At 37.1% G+C, this 19,576-nt stretch overlaps 1 protein-coding gene across 2 annotated transcripts in view; it reads left to right on the top strand.

The window, feature by feature from the left end:
- Positions 1–19,576, top strand: part of CHD6 (chromodomain helicase DNA binding protein 6) — a 118,949-nt gene that overhangs the window by 85,668 nt on the left and 13,705 nt on the right. For both annotated transcript variants that reach the window (XM_044664329.1, XM_044664330.1), the window contains exons 26-32: positions 285–345; positions 3,631–3,679; positions 5,174–5,390; positions 6,005–6,213; positions 7,046–8,638; positions 12,430–12,581; positions 14,069–14,275. In XM_044664329.1, the coding sequence (XP_044520264.1) occupies positions 285–345; positions 3,631–3,679; positions 5,174–5,390; positions 6,005–6,213; positions 7,046–8,638; positions 12,430–12,581; positions 14,069–14,275 (2,488 nt within the window). The remainder of the gene's footprint in view (positions 1–284; positions 346–3,630; positions 3,680–5,173; positions 5,391–6,004; positions 6,214–7,045; positions 8,639–12,429; positions 12,582–14,068; positions 14,276–19,576) is intronic.

The raw sequence follows: 19,576 nt of genomic DNA, 5'->3' as shown, positions 1-19,576 counted from the left end.
GGAATTAAATTTATTCTTCCTGGCTAGAGAGGGAAGAACCCAAGAGTGACAAGTTGACATTGCAAAGAAGCAGATTTAGATTCAATAAGAGGGTAACCTTATCCAAAAGTGTATGTGCTGCCTTAGGAGACAGTTTGCTGTTCCTCGCCAAGGTCTTTAAGCAAAGGGTGGATGGCAATCTGTTAGATGTAACCAGATAGTCTCTAAGGTTCTTTCCAATTCAGGTGTTCTATAAACAAAGTTCTCCTGGGTATTTTGTGATCTTTTCTCTGACTTTTGTTTAGAAGCAATCTGGATAAAGAAGATAATACTGAAGACAAAATAGATGGTCTGCAGAAACAGTTGGTAAGTCAAGTTTGCAATAGCTTTTATTCGTTTTTTTTTTTTAATTGTCACCAGACTTCCCCAACTTAGCATGAGATGAAGAGAACTTGAGTGACTACTGCACTGCACAAAAGAAATGGGTTTCTGGGACGAAAAGTGTACTTGTCTCTGTAGTAGAATAATCCTAAATCTAATACTTGGCACAATTATTATTTGACTAGGTCAGTGATTCTTAACCTGGGTCCACTGATCCAAAAAAGACGTGTGGATACATTTACAAGGATTGTATGAGTTTAAGTCAAAAAAATTTTTTTAATCTTTGTTTTCACTAACCACTAAAAATTAAATTTAGCATTTCCTTCAATTATGAATGTAGTTAACAAGTATTGTTCTGAGAAGAGATCTATAGACTACCCAGACTGCCAAAGGGGGTGGTCCATGAATACAAAATTGGTTGAGTCCATGGAGTGGATTTTTTCCTGCCTCAGTTCCTGGGAATGTTCTTTACTATAATATCAGACAGATATGTTAGTGCCTTATTAATACAGAGGCCCAGCAAGTTATCATTCCAATATGGATACTTTTGTTTATTCCTTCTGCTGAGTTGTACCCCAAAAGTTCTGTGTTTCTGCTATAGTGCCTTGTATATAGTAAGCATTTAATAAATGTTCATTGATTGACCAATTCTGTCCTGGAGACATTCAGACCTTGTGTTTTCCCCAGAATAATCTCTATATTTCTATTTATACTAAAATTACACTTTCATTTTCTCTTAAGAAGTAAGAATTTTTCTGAGAAAAGCTTTCACAACCCCTTGAACTCCTGGTTAAGCAAGATGGTTAATGTAGCCATGTAAACTAGCATTGATTCTTTAAACTTTAGACCTAAAAAAATTAGCCTCAAGACAGGTAGGAATCTAAATCAAGATCATAAACCAAATACAAGCAGTGATTTTCTTACATATTGGTTCTTACAGAAATTCAAATGAAACTCAGAACACATTTTCCTTTGGAAATAATTTCCTGAAATCACAGAATTTTAGAGCTGGGGAGGACCTTTACAGCTCAGTGAATACAACCACCACCTACAGATGATTCCAGAAAGTTGAAATGATTTATCCAGGTTCACACAGTGAGTTGGTGCAGAACAGGATAAGGACCCTCCTCCCAGGTGGCAAACTGAAGGCTAGTCCTATTGACCACAAATTATCCATGGTCAGCCTTCAATCATTATTTTAGCCATTGTTTTAAGTTAAGAAATATCTTTGTTGGCCTTTATTGCTGACAGATGCTAATTCTGCAGGAAAGGTGCTGACTAATGGGAAAATGTTTATGATGGGTTTAAAAATATAAATCTGCCATGTTGGGTAATGTGGCATATGTTTGTGCCAAGTCAGAACTTATAAGGTAAGGACCGTCCCAAGGTTATATCCTCTATTACATATTGAAAAAGAGTTGAACATCCAATGCTAGGTGTTTATTTTAATTGGAGAAGGGATATATATTATACTGATATGATCTAGTTACAAAAATTCCTTCACTCCCCCAAACCTTTGCTTTTGCTCTCCACATAAGGAAAGAACACAGATGTTTAAATGGGTCCCTACTATGATTTGCATTTTCATGACTTTTCTTCAAAGGAACAAGATGCCAAGATAATTATCTACTTTTTAAATAAGTTGAGCCTTCCCTGATATGACTTCTTTTTTTCTAGACTCGGCTGCCAGCTATATGATCTGAGAGGAGATCTGTTAGTGCAGCCTGTCCAAATGCATGCCATCAAAGGCTTGTCTGCTTATTCTAAGTGATCATTTAGTCTGAAAGGAGTTCATCAAAAAGCAACAATATTAATTCACATAAAAAACAGCTCAGTGGAAATTAGCCCTTCTTCCCTCCCCAAATTACCTATACTTCCCATTTCAGGTTTTATTTATTTTGGAAATAAAGACTTTAAAAAAATCTCATTTAGAATAAGGAATCTTTTCTACAGGCATTCCTGTTGATGCCGATTGGGTAAAATGCCCACCATTGGAGGCATATCTGCCAGTGATAATAGTTCAGATTCCACTTGGAGCTTTGATTCATTATTTTAATTTGAATTCCTGGCAATTTATCCCACTGGGTTCTCTGATTGGGCAGTGGTATTTTATGAATGTTTCCTATTCATATGAATTGAGGTAGGAATAATGAATACCAGAATGATAACTTTCACACAGTGATAAAATAAAAACACAGATGAATCAGTTTTAGACTGTTAGATACAGCATTGGTAAAATGGCAGCACTAAATTATAAATACCATTGGTAAAATCTGTAATGTTGGGGTGGTAATTAGGATGTTTAACTAAAGGCCAGTATTAGAAGAATAACTGTTTGGGAAAGCCAGCTGTGGGCTGACAAGCCCAGTCCAGGCAATACCTGTCCTGAGGTAACAACACAAACAGGTATATAACAAAGAATAGATGATGGATTTATTAATTAAAGGAAGGTGAAAAGGGAATTTGGATGATTCTAATCTAATGTCTTCTTACTAAAACCCACCAAATCGAAATGTCCTGTTACCAGGAGTCTTCTTGGATTTTAACCTATACTATCTATCTAAAGCCCAGACCCTAATATAAATAAACCTACACTGACCCAAAACTCCCCCTTTTTGGTGGCAATAGAAGGTAGTGGGTTCTGGCAGTTAGACAGGATAGGGCCCAAGAAAAGGTCCTGGATCCAGAAGGACCCCAGACCAAATCTTACTGACAGATGGGCCCAGATGAATTCAGGATCATACCAGGAACTATGTAGATATCAATCAGGTAGCAGGGAATTAGGTTAACAGAGCAGCAAGATAGAAAAATAGCCAAGGGAAAGTAGCTAGTCTCTCTCCAGGCCTAAACCCAGAGTAAAGCCAAGCTCAAGACCCAACTGTCTCTCTCCAATAGCCCAGCACTCTCCACAGGATTCTAGAATCCTGCACTCTGATGCCCATGCTTCTGCCCCCTGCAAACTTACACACCTTAACTTTTCCTATAACAGTTGAGTTAAATTCACCATGAAAAAGGGACTTTTGCAAAATAAGATTGCTAAAGGAATATAGTATCCCATAATTTTTAAGCTTTGCCACAGAAAAAAATTACTTGATACAATTACAAAGCCAAACATTAATAAACTTCTCTAGTCGTTTTTAAAATGTGAAAAATTACCACATGGAAGACATGCAGTAAACAGACCTTATCATGTAGTAAATATTACTGGTGATGATCAAGGAAGAATTCACAGCAGTCTTTGATGGTTGTGGTGGCTTTCTTTGTCCCTAGGAGGATACCAGTTTTGGCGAAAGTGAGAAGAAGGATGAAAACATGGCAGGTGAGACAAAGCCCTTCAGAAGACAAAGAAAATTAAGCACCCCGATTATATTGTACTAGAATTCATATCTTTAAAGAGAGAAAAAAAAACTCCTGCTTTTAAGAAGCCTTTTTAAGAAAGATTGACCTTTATGTTGTAGTTCAGTTATAATAGTCAAAAATTATTTTGATCTCATAACGGTTAAAAAGGGGTTTTGGTTAGGTGGATATTAAAAGGTTTGGTCACCAGGGAATTGAAGAATTATCAGTCCCCAATTAAAGAATAACCTCAAGTCAAAATGACCTTTTTGGAAGTTAATTTACAAATGAGGAGAGGAAGAGAAAATAAAAAAATCAGAAAGAGGATCAGATAAGATAAGTAACCTAACACACTGGGTAATTTGCTCTGGTCCCCTAGTTTAACCAGGCAGATCTAATTAGTCCTTAGTTGAGCGAGGCCCAGCCTTGAGCCCAAGGCTGGAGGGCTCCAGAGGGGAATGAAGCAAAGGCTGCAGTCACAGAGTCTCTTATGAAAGGGAAGTACCTTAAGAGAAAGTCAGGAAGATTTAGTCTTTACACTCACCACATGAAATTCCAAAAGAAAGATTTAAGAACAGTCTCACCAAGGTCCCAGGTCCAGCGCTCTTCCACGTCCAAGTCATGAACAAGAAGTCCTTCAGGTTCCAAGACAGGAACAAGAAGAGACCAGCTGAACTCACAGAACTCTCTTTTAAAGGGATTTCTTTTGCGTCACTTCCTATGCCTTCCTCTTAATTTACGTGTCCAATCACAACAGACGCTTTGCTTAGGACTGCCCAGGAGGCAGTCAGTAAATTCTGATTTGTCACTCACTCTAGCACACATGGGTCACAGACCTCCCAACTTGTGAATTAAGTAGAGTTGTTTACACTTTTGGTGATTAGATTTGAGAATGGGCAAGGTAGAATTAATCTCATTATCACAATCTCCATGTAGTTGGCATCAAAATTCTAAAACAGCATTGATAACTGCAGAACAGAGAATTGAGAGTTTAGGATTAATGAATCCGAAAATGTTAGGTTAGAATGGTGGTAGGAAAGAAAGCCCAGCTACATATCTTACAGTTGTATATAAAGAAGGCAGCAGAGTTCATATATATATATATATATGAATAAAATTTTCAGAGGTCTCTTTCACCCCCTACAAAGCAAGTCACTCTAGAAAAAGGACTTTATAGTATTCACACTTTAAAGATGCAGAAATTTATACCTAAGATTTTGTACAACACAAAGTTTTAAACAATTTTTGTTGAGTTCTTATTTTGAGGTTTGTTATTTAAGGCCCTGGAATCTGTTAATTTGGAAACTAATGGCAATTTTGAATGAGTTATTAAGCCATTTTTCTCATTGGTACTTCCTGTCTGTATTTGCAGCAAAAATTTGTAGTTGTTGTTGCAAATGTGAATGTTTTGATTTGTTAAAGTATGGCACCTTTATTGGTTGTTTGTAACTACTAATATCCTCACTGATGTTTGAAGCCCAGGATGGCTCCGACCCAGACAGATCGCCCTGGCCCGTTTCCTCTGCCCTTACAGCTCGGTTGAGACGTCTGGTCACTGTTTACCAACGTTGTAACCGTAAGGAACCTACTAGAGCTGAAATTTTATGTCCCGGTAACCAGGGATATTGGGTCCAGGAAGACATGTTTAGGAGAGCCACGGAAATGGACCCTATCAACAAGGAAATCCAAAAGAGGTAAAAGTAGCAAAAACGGATGTCATTACCTATACTAATAAAAAAATATGGGAAAATTAGATCTTGTAGCTAAGCCAGAAGTTGGTATGAAGGGAAAATGTTGCCTTTCAAGGTTAATCAGATCCTTGAAAGTAACTAGAACAAAACATTAAAAATAATTAAGTTTTGGGGCAGCTGGGTAGCTCAGTGGATTGAGAGTCAGGCCTAGAGACAGGAGGTCCTAGGTTCAAATCCAGCCTCAGACACTTCCCAGGTGTGTGGCCCTGGGCAAGTCATTTGACCCCCATTGCCCACCCTTACCACTCTTCCGCCTTGGAGCCAATACACAGAAGTTAAGGGTTTTAAAAAATAATAATAATAATTAAGTTTTCAGAATGGTAAATTTCTCATATAATGGAGTCTGATACAGGCTGAGAGGTCCTTGGATTCAAATTTCTAGATAACTAGCTTAAATTGCTAGAGTAGTAGTTTCTTTTCTAAAATTGACAGTCTCTAGGGATATGGGTTAGTGGTGAAAGCTCAGTGTGCACTCAATTGGCACATTTTAAGTATAGGAGTACCAAAATATTTTACCTTTTTTTCTTTTTTAACCTTTCTTTATGCAAATTATCAAGGTGGACAAGAAGAGAACAAGCAGATTTCTATAGAACAGTCTCTTCCTTTGGTGTTGTCTATGACCAAGAAAAGAAATCCTTTGATTGGACCCAATTTCGAGTCATCTCTCGCTTAGACAAGAAGACAGATGAAAGCCTTGAAAAATATTTTTACAGTTTCGTGGCAATGTGTAGAAATGTTTGTCGCCTCCCCATGTGGAAAGATGACGGTAAGAAATACTACTTTTAGTATATCATTGATGAAACAAGTGAGTCTTGGAATTAGCTTATTTATAACTACAGCAGTATATGTTCCAGTATAAGGAGCTCCTGAGAGAGCCAGAAACAGTTTGCTAATTTATGGAGGTCAAATTCATCATAGGTTAAAACTTTACAATACAGTACAGTTAAAGAAAAATTGTCTCAATGGCATAATTTTTCTTTCATAAAACTTGTGCTATTTATATTGCTCTAAAGATGATTTTTGACCTGTACTTTTGCACCATGCTTGTATTAAAAATACATTGCAAATACCATTTTATCTGAGGTTTAAAAAAAATTGGTGCCTGTGTCATTTGGTCATCCTCTAATGCAGTACTGAACCAGCCTCAGGAATTTTACAATAATTATAATGGTTGGTTTGTAGTTTTGCCCTTTGAACTGTTACACACTTGTAGATAAAGCCTTATAGTGACATTCCTATACCTTACAAGATTTTACATTTATAAATGTTGAAGCAGGTAGACATGGGAACAGAGCTGACTTAAGTGTACAAGAACACCTAAGTTTTTGCCTCCACCCCAACTTCAAGCCAAGCATACTAGGACCCTAGATTTTCAAATTGTCCTTTCAGCCTCCCTGGGCCTATACTTCTTCCTTAAAATTAATTAATAGCAAAGACATGGAGTAGCAAGACTCATTTCATCTTAGATAAATACATTGTTTTTGCTTTATGATTCCTACATTATCAAACCATGATTCTAGAGAGTTTTGAGTTGTATACCTCAAACAGTATTGTTGCCAAAGACTATTAATTAAATTTCTGCATATTTTTCTCTTCAGGTCCACCAGATCCCACACTCTATGTTGAACCAATCACAGAGGAGCGTGCTGCAAGAACTCTCTACCGCATTGAACTTCTGCGGAAGGTCCGAGAACAAGTCCTGAAATATCCTCAGTTGCATGAGCGCCTCCAGCTCTGTAGGCCTAGCCTCTATCTCCCTGTCTGGTGGGAGTGTGGGAAGCATGACCGGGATTTACTCATTGGCACGGCTAAGCATGGGCTCAGTCGTACTGACTACTACATTATGAATGATCCGCAGCTGTCTTTTCTGGATGCCTATAGAAACTATGCTCAGCACAGAAGAACTGAAGCTCAAGGTCCAGAAAATGCGTGTTGTCTTTACCAGACTAACTCCAGGCTTTATGAATCCCTTACATATGCTCAAATGGGAAGGACTTGTGAGTCCATAGATACTGAACCTGAGAATCAAATAAAAATGGAAAGCATGAGTGATAATCTCAGCCACACTGAAAGCAATCTACCTGATGTTACGTGTGAAAACTTTATTTCTAAAGTTCAGGATATCATTTCTATTAACCATGATGAAACCTTACTACCTGATTCTTTGGAGTGTATGATGTTTGGTGAGAAGGTTTTCAAAAATGAGCCAAGTTCTTTCATTCAAGAGAATCCCAGCAGCACTGAATCTAGGAAAGATGTTTCTGTAGCCTTAGCAAGCAAAAACCAAGAGAACCAACCAGGTAGCCTTGAGGTGGAGGTGGCTACAAACCGCTGTTCCCTGGGTAACTTAGAAACAAAAATAGAACAAATGAGCAATAAAAATGAAAAGCATTTGTCTCTACTGACTATAAAGGACCTGGACTCTAACAAGTACACACTTGCTCCAAGACATGAAACTGTAAGACATCCTGAAGCCAAATCTAGTATTCCCCAATCCTTAGAGCCAGGGAATGTAAGTAGATTAATGGAGATGTGTAGCCTTAGTGTTTGTAATTCTGAAAGAAAACTTTCTTCAGAGCAACAGTTAATTGATTTGTTAGGAAATAAAAATCTAGAAGGTAAATTAATGTTGAGTCAGAACCACAGTGATGAAGAAGAGGAGGAAGAGGAAGAAGAGGAGGAGGAAAACTCAGAAGTAGGGGCACATATAAGGGAAAGGCCAGAGGGTATAGGTCAAACTGACCTCAATATTAATATACCCAGTGAAATGGACAGAGGTTTCACTATAGCTAACATCAAGGAAGGGGGCCCAGAGACACAAAACTGTAATCCTGCAGAGTTAAGGGGTATGGATAATGCAATATGTGAATGTCACTGCAAACCTATAGACAGGTGGAAAAATCTGGGAGACAATGTGGAATTTGAGATGGAAAAGACTAAGTTCTCTGACCCAGACTTGTATAAAGGCAAAGCTGTTAACACTGTTACGCTAGAAGGTGGAAACAAAACTCTTTTATCAGAGCCCTTGAAAATGGACCATGAATTATTAAAAGAAGATTCCTGGGAAGATAAGACAGAAATGAAAAGAGCTTATACCACATGTCCCCTTGATAGGAGTGATCTAAAACAAGATGTGGACTTTGAAAGTAAGGAAGATGATGATGACAAAGATGGAAACTTACAGGGTCAAGGTACAGTATGGGGAACCTTGTATTTTTCTGACTAGGTCGTTGACCATTTTTTGATCCTTCCCTTAAATGCTCAGAACCCTATTGCCTCCCTAACCCTGTTTTTCTGAGGCCTCTTGTGATTTTTGTAGGGCATGGATGTCAGATTTGAGACTCATAAAGAAACAAGGTAGACAATATTTCTGCCTGGTGAAATTAATCCACCTGTTTCAGTAGAGAGCTCAGGCAGGTTATAGGGAGCTATGCCCTAGAAATACAGAGGTTTATAGCCACCTTCCTTTTCCTTAGCAGACAAAATCATGAATCTTTAGAAATAGGGAAGTTGTTGTTGATGGCATAAAGATAAGAAAAGAAGATAGAATCATTCTCACTGGTGTTTATACAATGGCCCTATGTGGTAGGTCATTCACATATTATTCCCATTTTACATATTGGGAAATTGAGCCTCAGAGATGGAAACTGACTTGCCTAAGTATTGATGCCAGTATTCAAACCCAGGCCTTCAGACCCCAAACCTAGGGTTCTTTCCAGAGAAACATCCAGGTAATAGTAATGAGATCATATAGGGTTTTATAACTTACAGGGTACTTTTTGCCTCCTATCTCATCTGATCATTACAAGAACTCTACACAGTAAGTAGTACAAGTATTATCCCCATTTTTGAAGAGAGGGGAATAAGCAATCATTAAATGCCTTTTTGCCAGGAACTGTGCTAAATGCTTTACAAATCTTAACTCATTTGATCTCATTTTGCAAAGGAGGAAAGTGAATGAATAGAGGAAAAATTGATTAATCCAGAAGTCTGGGGAAACTATTTTTCTCAAATCACTACTTTTAAGAGAATGAAGGGAAATATATAAAAAATTGGCTAAACAAAGAGTTCACAAAGGTTGGAAATAGAAATGCAATGAAAATGGAGACTAGACACACAAAGAAGTGGTGATCCACTATTCATAGGATACCGACTATAAAGTGGGAGGGGACCTCATTCACCCCTCTCACTTTGCAGTGAGGAACAGACTTATCGAACTTTTTTCAATCATACCAGGAGTACGTAGCAGGACTCAGATGACTCCAGATCCAATAATCTTTCCATTGTACCACACTGCCCATAAGGCTTAATTCTCAAAGCAAAAGGTATGACAGACAGGGAAATACTCAAAAGCTGTACCTACATTAGACCTCAAAGGAAAGTTGAATGTCACTGAAAAGCAAGGTTTTAATGAAGACTTGGATTCTCTAAACTAACCAGCTTAAATTAAACCTGAAGTAAGACATCTATGAAAGTAGAATGGTAGAAGATAAATACAATGACTTATGTTCTCTGAGCCTTGAGCCTTTGAAAAGAATAGCCCTTGAAATGTAAAATACCTTATATAACTTTATTCTCCAGAACAATACAGAAATGTTGCATTAAAAAAAATAAAAGGTACATTTCTTATTACACAATTAGCATTGATCATGTCTATAATAAAACTTTGATTAACCAGAATGCTTAAGACAGAGGTTCCTAACCCTTTTTGTGTCGTGGACCACCTCAACATAATGTATGCTTGTTTGTTTTTAAACCCTTCTGTTTTAGTATCAATTCTAAGACAAAATCGCTGCAGGGGCTAAGCATTGGAGGTTAAGTTATTTGTCTAAGGCCACATAGCTAAAAAATATCTGTGGCTAGATTTAAACCCTCTTCCTCCTGACTCTAGGCCTGGTCCTCTATCTATTGTGCCAGCTAGCCTGCCCTTCCACATAATTTTTAGTGCATAAAAGAGATTACCTAAGATTACAAAAGAAGCATATTATTGAAATACAGTTGGCAAAATATGTTTTCAAAAGATATTCCCTGGCTACCTAGTTAGACCCTGGTTCAGGGTTTTCAGTTGGGTTTTTTTTTTACCTATATGAGAAGAAAGAGAGAGAATAGAAGTAGGAGGTTGGTTAATTTAAGATTAAACAAAATCCTTTTTGTTTCAGCTCTTTATAACCCTTGTACAAATACTCTTTTTTGACAGTTTATGATTTCAGAATATTTGAGTGCTGACATTTCCAGCCAGGAATCCTTATTATTTAGTCCTATAAATACAGAATGGGTTGGTTGCTGAACTGAGTCCATACTTATCCAAAGCAAGGCAAATCTTAAAAAGTATCCTGTTTTAAAAAGAAGTCTGGCAACATATTGCTCCTTTCTTATAAAAGTTGCATACAGCAAGGGAGGGGAGATTTCTGATTAATTGAAGTCTCATTTTATTTCTTTCCTAGCCAGTCATAACTCCCAATGTGATAGTCTGTGCACAGCAGGTATTCCATAAATCCTTATTAATGAACATAATTGCAGGAAAGAAGGTGCTGATAATGCTGCCAGTTTTTCTGGGAGTAGGAAATTGAGGGAGTGTGAGGTGAGTTGAAAACAGTTATTATTTATTAGCAGAGCAAAGGGAGTAAGCAGACCTGGCGAGTTGGCTATGACTTGTAAGAAGGTAGGGTGGAGCCTAAGAATTAATGGAGTATAAATAAGAAAGCTCTTTAAAAGCACAGAAAACAAGGATTGGCACTTAAATTTTACATTTTATTCTGCTTAGCTGAAATCCAAAGATATCCACAAATTGGGAATTGGGAGAGGAGACAATTTATTTCCATACAGCAAATGGTCCAAGGTAAAACAGTTTTCACAGAGTAAAGTATAGGACCATAATACATAGCTACAAAAAATATAAACTAAAACAACTTAAAACAAATTTTTAAAAAGTGTTTTCTATGTGCAAAATACTATGCTAATATACCATTAAGTACAATATATTATAATATAGTGCTCAATAGGAATTTTTTTAACAGGACATGCCAATCATATGCATCCCATTTTTTTGTCCTACAGTGGTCCATCCAACTTTTTTTTCCTTGATCCAATACATTAAGATGTCTGATAGGTTTCAGTACCTCTGCTGTTTATGAGGGTTTTAGATCAGCCGATGTGATAGTCTCACATGTGAAAAGGCTATGTATGACTTGTTTCACAGAGAAAAGATGTCCATAGATTATTTTACCTTCAGGTCTCCCAGCTTCTACTAATAAATGTCATAGGTCTCTGTAATACTTACATGAATCTGAACCAGTTTACTACTTCATATTCTTTAGCATCAGGAATTTAATGATTCTTCACAATATCTCTTACATGTCAGCTAAGTAAAGTAGTTATAAAGGGAAAAGAAAAGAGGTCTGACAAACTCTTGAGGGACCTCTATGATTAGAGTCTGCAATCTGAAGGAGTATCCAGTACAGGAGACAGAAAAGGAGCTGTCAAGCATGTAGTAGGAGGACCAGGAAAAACTAAGTCCAAGTCTGCTCTCAAGGAGCTCACATGCTAGTGGGACACACATGGAAGGTTTCAATGCAAGTCAGATAAAAAGATCTCTTGGTCCTTAGTGAACCAGAAACAAAAGAGATACATTTTCTTTAATGGCATTTCTACCAAAAAAATAACAGCTACTCTTGTTGAGCCATTTGAGAATGCCAAAGATACCAACTGTGACACCAGTGTGGTGAGCCCCTGGGAGTGGAGGGCCAACAGATAGCCTAAGGAGAGGGGCTAACCAGGCCAGATTGAAAAAATAGAAAAGGTCAAAACTTCAGTGTTAATCAAAATTGGGAGTGGGCCTATCATGGTCTGCTATACTTCTAGCCTTTGAGAAATAGGAATACTCAAGACTCCCCCCACCCTTCCATCTCCCCCAAAAAGGAAATAATAAATTGTGATCTCAATTAGTGGTATATCACTCATCTGCACATTTTTATATTCTCAGATTATCCAGGAAAATACTCTGAAGAAGAAAGTAAGAGCTCTACATCTGGAATAGCAGGAGACATAGGGGATGAACTCCAGGAAACCCGAGCACCAACCATTGCCCAACTTCTACAAGAAAAAACTCTCTATTCCTTCTCCGAATGGCCAAAGGTGCCTTCCAAACATTATGATGCCCATTAAGAGCACTCATAGCTAAAAGCAGGATATTTGGTGTCCCCAAAATGTTCAACAAGATTAGGGGCTTGTCTACAGAATTTTGGAATTTGGAGCCCCAAAAGATATCCTTTGATAATATCTACATATACATACTCCCCCTACCCATTGGCAAAAAGTATTCCCTAAGAATGGCCCCCCTGACCCTCTGTCTTTGCATTAGTTCAACTTTCTGCTGGCTCATTAGTTTCATATACTCCATAGTTGATATTCATAACTATTGCAGTGAATGCTATTTGACTTATTTTTTTTTAACTAGCAAGTTTTGGTTGAGCCATGAGTACATTGAGCAAAATAACATTGTTTTGTAAACATTTTTAATTTAGAGATAATATTGAATACTTATTCTTTTAGTTCTAATATTTAAAAGATTATAAAGGTTATGGGTTTTTCTTTTCAGCTGCGAGTAGCTTCTTTTAATAAAGTAAGGAAATGGATTTGTAGAAATTTACATAATAAACTTTCTACCTAAAAAATTCCTAATAAACCTATTTCAGTTAACAGGAAGTTATTCTTTAAAACTTCCTATTAAACTGCCTATATTTCCTGAATTTTAATAGGATTCTCCTATAATGAGCTTTTTTTAAACCCTTACCTTCTGTCTTAAAATTGATACCAAGTCTCTGTTCCAAGGCAGAATGGTAAGGATTAGGGAATTGGGGTTGAGTAACCTATCCAGGGTCACATAGCTGAAGTGTCTGAGGCCAAATTTGAACCCAGAGCTTTCCATCTTGAGGATTGGTGCTCTATCCACTGAGCTACCTAGCTGCCCCTGTAATGAACTTTTGAGAGAATTTTTTAGTCTTAGGGCCTGAGATGTTAAATTTGCAAAATAAATTTTGCAGATAAGAAAACTGAGGCCAGAGAAGTTGAGGGACTTATCCAAGGTGATACCAGTAGTCAGTAGTAGGTGCTTGGATTTGAACCTTGGTCCTTTGGCCAAGTCACTTTATACACAGGATGCTATCTATACATAATACAGTGAGCAGGAATATCTGTCTAGAGCTAGATAGCTATCTATACACATGTTTAATACATAGTTTTAAAATGTTTTAGCTTCATAAGAATTGATTAGTTCTTCCAGCTGTATCACAGTTGTCCGGTTAGTCTGCTCAGCAAAAGTGGCGTGTTCTAGTCACACTTAGTTGAAAATGGGCACGATCAATTTTTAGTAAATACTGCCTGTGACTGACCATACACAGTCTTCATCTTTGCATCCTTTGCCTATGAAATATTTGTATGGTTTTAAATGTTCCCATTTAGTGACTTGGGATGGTTTTGGGCCCCAGGTCTTTCCCTCACCCATTCTGAGCCTAATCTATTCATTCTCCCAAAGAAAGTTGAAAGAGAATTTATTTTTACTATATTTAAGTTTCTACTACCCAGTGCTGGTGTAAGATTGCTATTACCATTCTTATTTGCAGGATCGAGTGATAATTAACCGCATCGATAACATTTGCCATGCAGTCTTAAAAGGCAAGTGGCCTTCTAGCCAACAGTATGAAATGCCAAGCACATTGCCTGCTCCAGTGTTAATCAGCAATCCTAGCTCACGAAACAACCTTGCAGAGCAAGAAACACCAGGCCCCAACTTCAGCAATGGAGCTGCATTAGTCACCCAGATCCCAAAGGTGAGAAGGCATGGAATGGTGTGGAACCAAAACGAGGAGCCATTGAGCTTCTTCGGCTTACTTGCTTCATTCATTAATCCAACAGAAGTGTTTAAGTATGTAGACTTTTGGGGAATTTCCCTAAATGTCAACAAACATTGATTAAACTGTTACCGTGTGCCAAACACTATGTTAAATGCTGATACAATGCTGTTTCTTTCCTTTAGAGTTTTCTGTTTCTCCTCAAATTATCTTATACTTTTTTAGGTCTATATGTTTTATCTTTTAGTAAAATATAAACAAAGTCAAGGGCTGAGTTTTTTTGTCCTTATATTCTTCATGCTTTACAGATAGTAAATATCTAAGTGAAATATTCAAGGCAAAGAATGAAAGATGCTTGGCTATAGAGTTGAACGTTGTCTTTATAAATATGAATACTGACAGTCTTTCTAAGAGAATAATTCTCTTAGTCATCTGAGTTTGAAATCTTAGAGGCATTTCAATAACCATTTATTAAAAGCCTACTAAACTAGGCACTGTGCTAAATACTAGGGCTGCAGAGACAAAAAAAGATAACCGTTGCCCTCCAGGACCTTAAAGTCTAATGAGGTAAGAAAACAAAAGGAAGCGGAAAAGCTGGGTGGGGGGAAGGAGAGGGGCTTAGAGAGGGAAATATGTATGCTTAATAGAGAAATCACTCGGAGAATTCCCAAAATAGTATGGCCAGATGAGAAAAATCAATTTTGTTGTTCTCACAGTAGGATAATTCATTTCATTTTATTAAAATAAGTTTTAGTGATATCTTTTGTCTTTACAGCAGTCATTTCTGGAAATATTACTACCTTCTCCCCCTACCTCCAAATTGAACCATCTCTTATAACAAAGAAAAACAATTAGTCAATGTGTGTGTACAGCATGCTGCCCCATTGGTTCCCTACTTATCTTCCATGAGAGGGGAAGTATATTTGATTACTTATTCTCAGGGACAAATATTGGCTTTCCAGTAACTTGGTTTAAGTTCCTTTTAATACCCTTTTCATTTCTCTTGCTGTACTCATTGCATTTATTGCTTGGTCCTGCTCGCTTCTCTTTGCATTAATTCAAATTCTTCATCAGTTCTTATTCCTTACTGATATTCCATTATATTATTATATAACATCATTTTTTCTGACATTGAATAGTATGGTTTAGATTTAGTCTTTTAAGTCAGGCTTTGATGTCTTTGAGAAGGATCACAGATCAAAGAGAATAAATGATTTTAAATTTTTTCTTGCATATGATTCCAAATTGTTAGGAATATAGCATCGACTATTCCTACTTGTCATTTTTACCAGTTTGTAGGGTGTAAGGTGAAACCTTAGAGTTGTTTTCCTTTCTATTGCTCTTCTTAGTAGTAATTTGGGTAATGTTTTCACATGGTCATTTATCATTTACAATTTTTTCTTCTGAAAACTATTCATAGACATTGCCCACTTGTCAATCAGATAATTCTCTATTCCATTTTGAGACATTTTAGCCTCAGAGGATTTGGAATATGATTAGTCCTGCATCTTCAGGGCAGACAGACTGTATTTCCATACTTTGTCAGCATACTTATACTATCTTATTTGTCCTTTGTTGGAAGGTCTTGAAGTGGAAAAGCTGTGAGACAAAAGGGGTTCCTAAACCAGGGTCACACTGGCCAGTGTCTGAACTGGCCTAAGATCTACATCTTTATTCCTGGTCCATTGTTGTTTTCCCTATACCAGTACAGTGAAATATTGTTTATGTTCCCAAAGAGTGAAAAGAGATTAGGATACAAATACAAAACATATTTAATTTTGACCCAGTGAGTAGACCAAGGAAGAAGAATTTGTACTGAAATTCAGAATCATATAGCAATAAAAAATGCAAATCTAAACAGTTTTTAGTGAATGAAAAAGCATTTAAGCACATAACATTTGCCAAACACTATGACAGTATAATGTTAAGCCTATTAAATGACAAAAGGATTAAATGTTACAGTCCAACTAGGTCCATTGTGACTGTAAACTAATGTAGGCCTGGGGAATGATCAGATAGCATGTATTTTTACCTCAGGGAACATATCCCCAAAGAAATAAAGCACTTCTTCTTCCTCAGCCCCACAAAAGAGTAATCTATAGATACCTATTCTGGGAACAACTCAAGCTTCCCACAGTAGGAAAGTGGCTAAGAAAATAATGGTATGTGGCCATGCAAGAATAAGTACTCTGACATATTATTTTTCAAACAAGCCAAAAGAGTCAGTATGTTCACTTATCAGGTCACAAACATTTATTGAGTATTTACTATGTATGCAAAATATAATTAATAATGAGAGACGTACAAAGATACTAAGTGTATGGTCTCAGCCTTTAAAGGGCTTATCCTTAATTTAGTGAGGGTACTAAGACATACACAAAGAAATAGTATATATAGTGGAAAATTATAAAAATACATCAAACATATCAAAAAGTGCCTACCATATGTTGAACTCTCTAGCTGAGAGTTGGTCTCTGTCCTTAAGGACCTTTTTATCATTATTTAAAGACTATATTATTCGTGTAGTTAGGTGGGTACTCATTTTCAGATTGATGGTTTTTTTGATGATCTTTACCTGGAATTTCTATTTAGCCATGCTAGACTAGTTCTAGGGTCTCTGAAGGCACAGTTAGCTTGAGGTATGCATAACAAATTCATAAATAGAATAAATATAGTTTATCTAAATTTAAGTAAAATATATGAACTTGTGGACACAATAGAAGAAGGCTAGAAGATTATATGGTTAGGTGGACTCAGAATTATTGAAATGTTAGACCTAAAAAAATGTCACCATTTGATACAAACAGAAGTCAATCTCAGATTTACAAATGGCACAAAAATAGTAGGCATAGCTAATATACAGGATGACAAAGTCAATATTCAGGGCAGAGGACTGGGGGGGAGGGAGGGGGAAGAGACCTCTTAAGGTCAAGATGAGATCAGAAATTTATCAGAAACAATTTAAGAGATCAGTAAGAGGTGAACCTTCTCCCTTCTTCTGCCTAAAGATAATAAACAATCTCAGAACTGAGACTTTGAGAGAGTTAAATGAAAGAAGTTTCTGCTAATCGTAAGCCAAGGACCATTTCCTTAGTTGAAAGAGCTTTGTAGTCATCCATCAGAACAGAGCATGGTAACACTCCAACTGAAGAGTATATATATAGTACAGGCCAACTAAGCCATTGACTGAAGATGTATGTGTCAGGGAACTGAGCTGTCCATTACAAAGAGCCCAAAAGACTGGCTGATCAACAAGTCCAGCAGAGCTGCTATCCCCCTAAGAAAAGCCCTAGTAAATGAGCAATCTGTCCAACCAAGCCTGACAGCTGCTGCCCTTTGGCAAAGCAGGCTGCCTGGTCCTATGTAACACACTGTCCAGTGGCAGCCTGGCCTCATCCAATAGTAATACAACGTGATAAGGAGCCAGCATAGCCATCAAATGACCTCTTCATCCCAACCCAGAAGCAGATGGACCCATGCAATCAAGACAACAAAACTCTAGGAGGAGCAAATCAGCTGAGCTGACAGTCTTAACAGAGACCCTATTCCCTCCAAAAAGTAAACCCCACAGAACAACTCAGATATGCTTAAGTCAACAGTGTGGCACGGCAGCCAAAATAGCTAATCCAATCTTGAACTTCATTAAGAGTGGCATAATATCTGGGTAGGAAGGTCACAACTTCTGTACTCTGCCCAAATCAGACAGTATCTAGAATATTGAATATTATTTTCCCAGGCATCATATTTTAAGCAGAACATTGGTCAGTTGAAGAGGATGTTGGTGGGAGGGAAATTGGAAGAGGCAATGAACATGGAGAATAGCCTTGAGTTAATATCATACAAGAAGGTTGAAAAAAACTTAATGTTTTTAACCTGGAGAAGAAAAGACTTAGGGAAAAACATTATCACCTCTCCTAAATATTTGTAAAGCTATTATGTGAAAGGCAATAAAACTGTTCTGGTTGGCCCAAGAGAGTAGAACTGGAGCATTGGGTAGAAGCTATAGTGAGGCAAATTTAGGTTTGATAAAAAGAACAACTTATAAATATTAAAACTATTCAAAAATAGAATTGGCTGGCTTGGGAGGTGATGAATATGACTTCAGTAGACATCTTTAAGAAAGGACCAGGTGACCATTTGTCAGATTTATTGTAAAGAAGCTTCTTGTTCAAATAAAGTTTGGACTAAATGGTCTTCTGGGGTGTCTTTGAGATTCTGGGATGCTAAAAATGTGGTATCATCAAATGTATTGATTTGTTAAACAATTAAATACCCACAAAAAAGTAAATTAAATAATGTTAAATTAAAAATAGCAGAACACAAAATAGAATATGTAGGATTACCTTGCTCTGACCAGTATCATTTCACAGTAGTATTTTTTGTATATTATCTAGCCAGATTTCACCTTAACATCACGAAATCTGGGTGTGATTTTAGTTGTCTAGTCACTTAAGATCAAAGTTGGATCACTGGTATCCATAAACTAGCATTGAAACCTAGTGGCATTTCTCCTGTCAGTCTTTTATTATTTTTGTTTAATATTTTACCATTATTAAAATTATGTAGCGGGGAAGCTATAAGTGGCTCAGTGGATTGAGTCAGGCCCACAGATGGGAGGTCCTGGGTTCAAATTTGACCTCAGATCCTGCCTAGCTGTATGACCCTCAGCAAGTCATTTAACCCTCATTGCCTAGCCCTTACCACTCTTCTGCCTTGGAACCAATACACAATATTGTCCAAGATGAAAGATAAGGGTTTAAAAAACAAACAAACAAAAAACATGTAGCCCCTGTAAATAACTTTTTTACATTTATGTAATAAACATTTTGGCCATCCAGTACATTTATTCATTTATCCAGTACATTATTCCTATTTTTTAGTTCTCAACCTTTCTCTTTTACATTGTTTTACCTAATGTGTTTTCATAAAAACACACCGATTTTATAAAAACCTATGTGTGCACATTGACAAAAATCAGAAGAGATTTGGAGTTTGTGTTAGATTAATAATTATTTTTTAAACCCTTATGCCTTTTTAAAAAGAAGTAACAATAGAAGTGTTCCATCCCCTGTCCCTCTTCCCCCAAGAGCAGAGAATCACAGACACCCTGATGATACACTGCTAGGGGAGCTGTGAAGTTATCCTGCCATTCTGGAATGCCATTTGAAATTATGCAAGAAAAGTGACAGTGGTTCACACTTCTATGCATATTTCCTGAAGAAGTCAGGCACAGAAATATCTATCATGTACCAAAATATTCATAGCTGCATTCTTTCTGGT

This window comes from Gracilinanus agilis, chromosome 2, assembly GCF_016433145.1.
Source record: "Gracilinanus agilis isolate LMUSP501 chromosome 2, AgileGrace, whole genome shotgun sequence".
Classification (NCBI taxonomy): Eukaryota; Metazoa; Chordata; class Mammalia; order Didelphimorphia; family Didelphidae; genus Gracilinanus; species Gracilinanus agilis.
The sequence above is the reverse complement of the archived record's forward strand: the minus strand, read 5'-3'. Positions and strand labels throughout refer to the sequence as shown.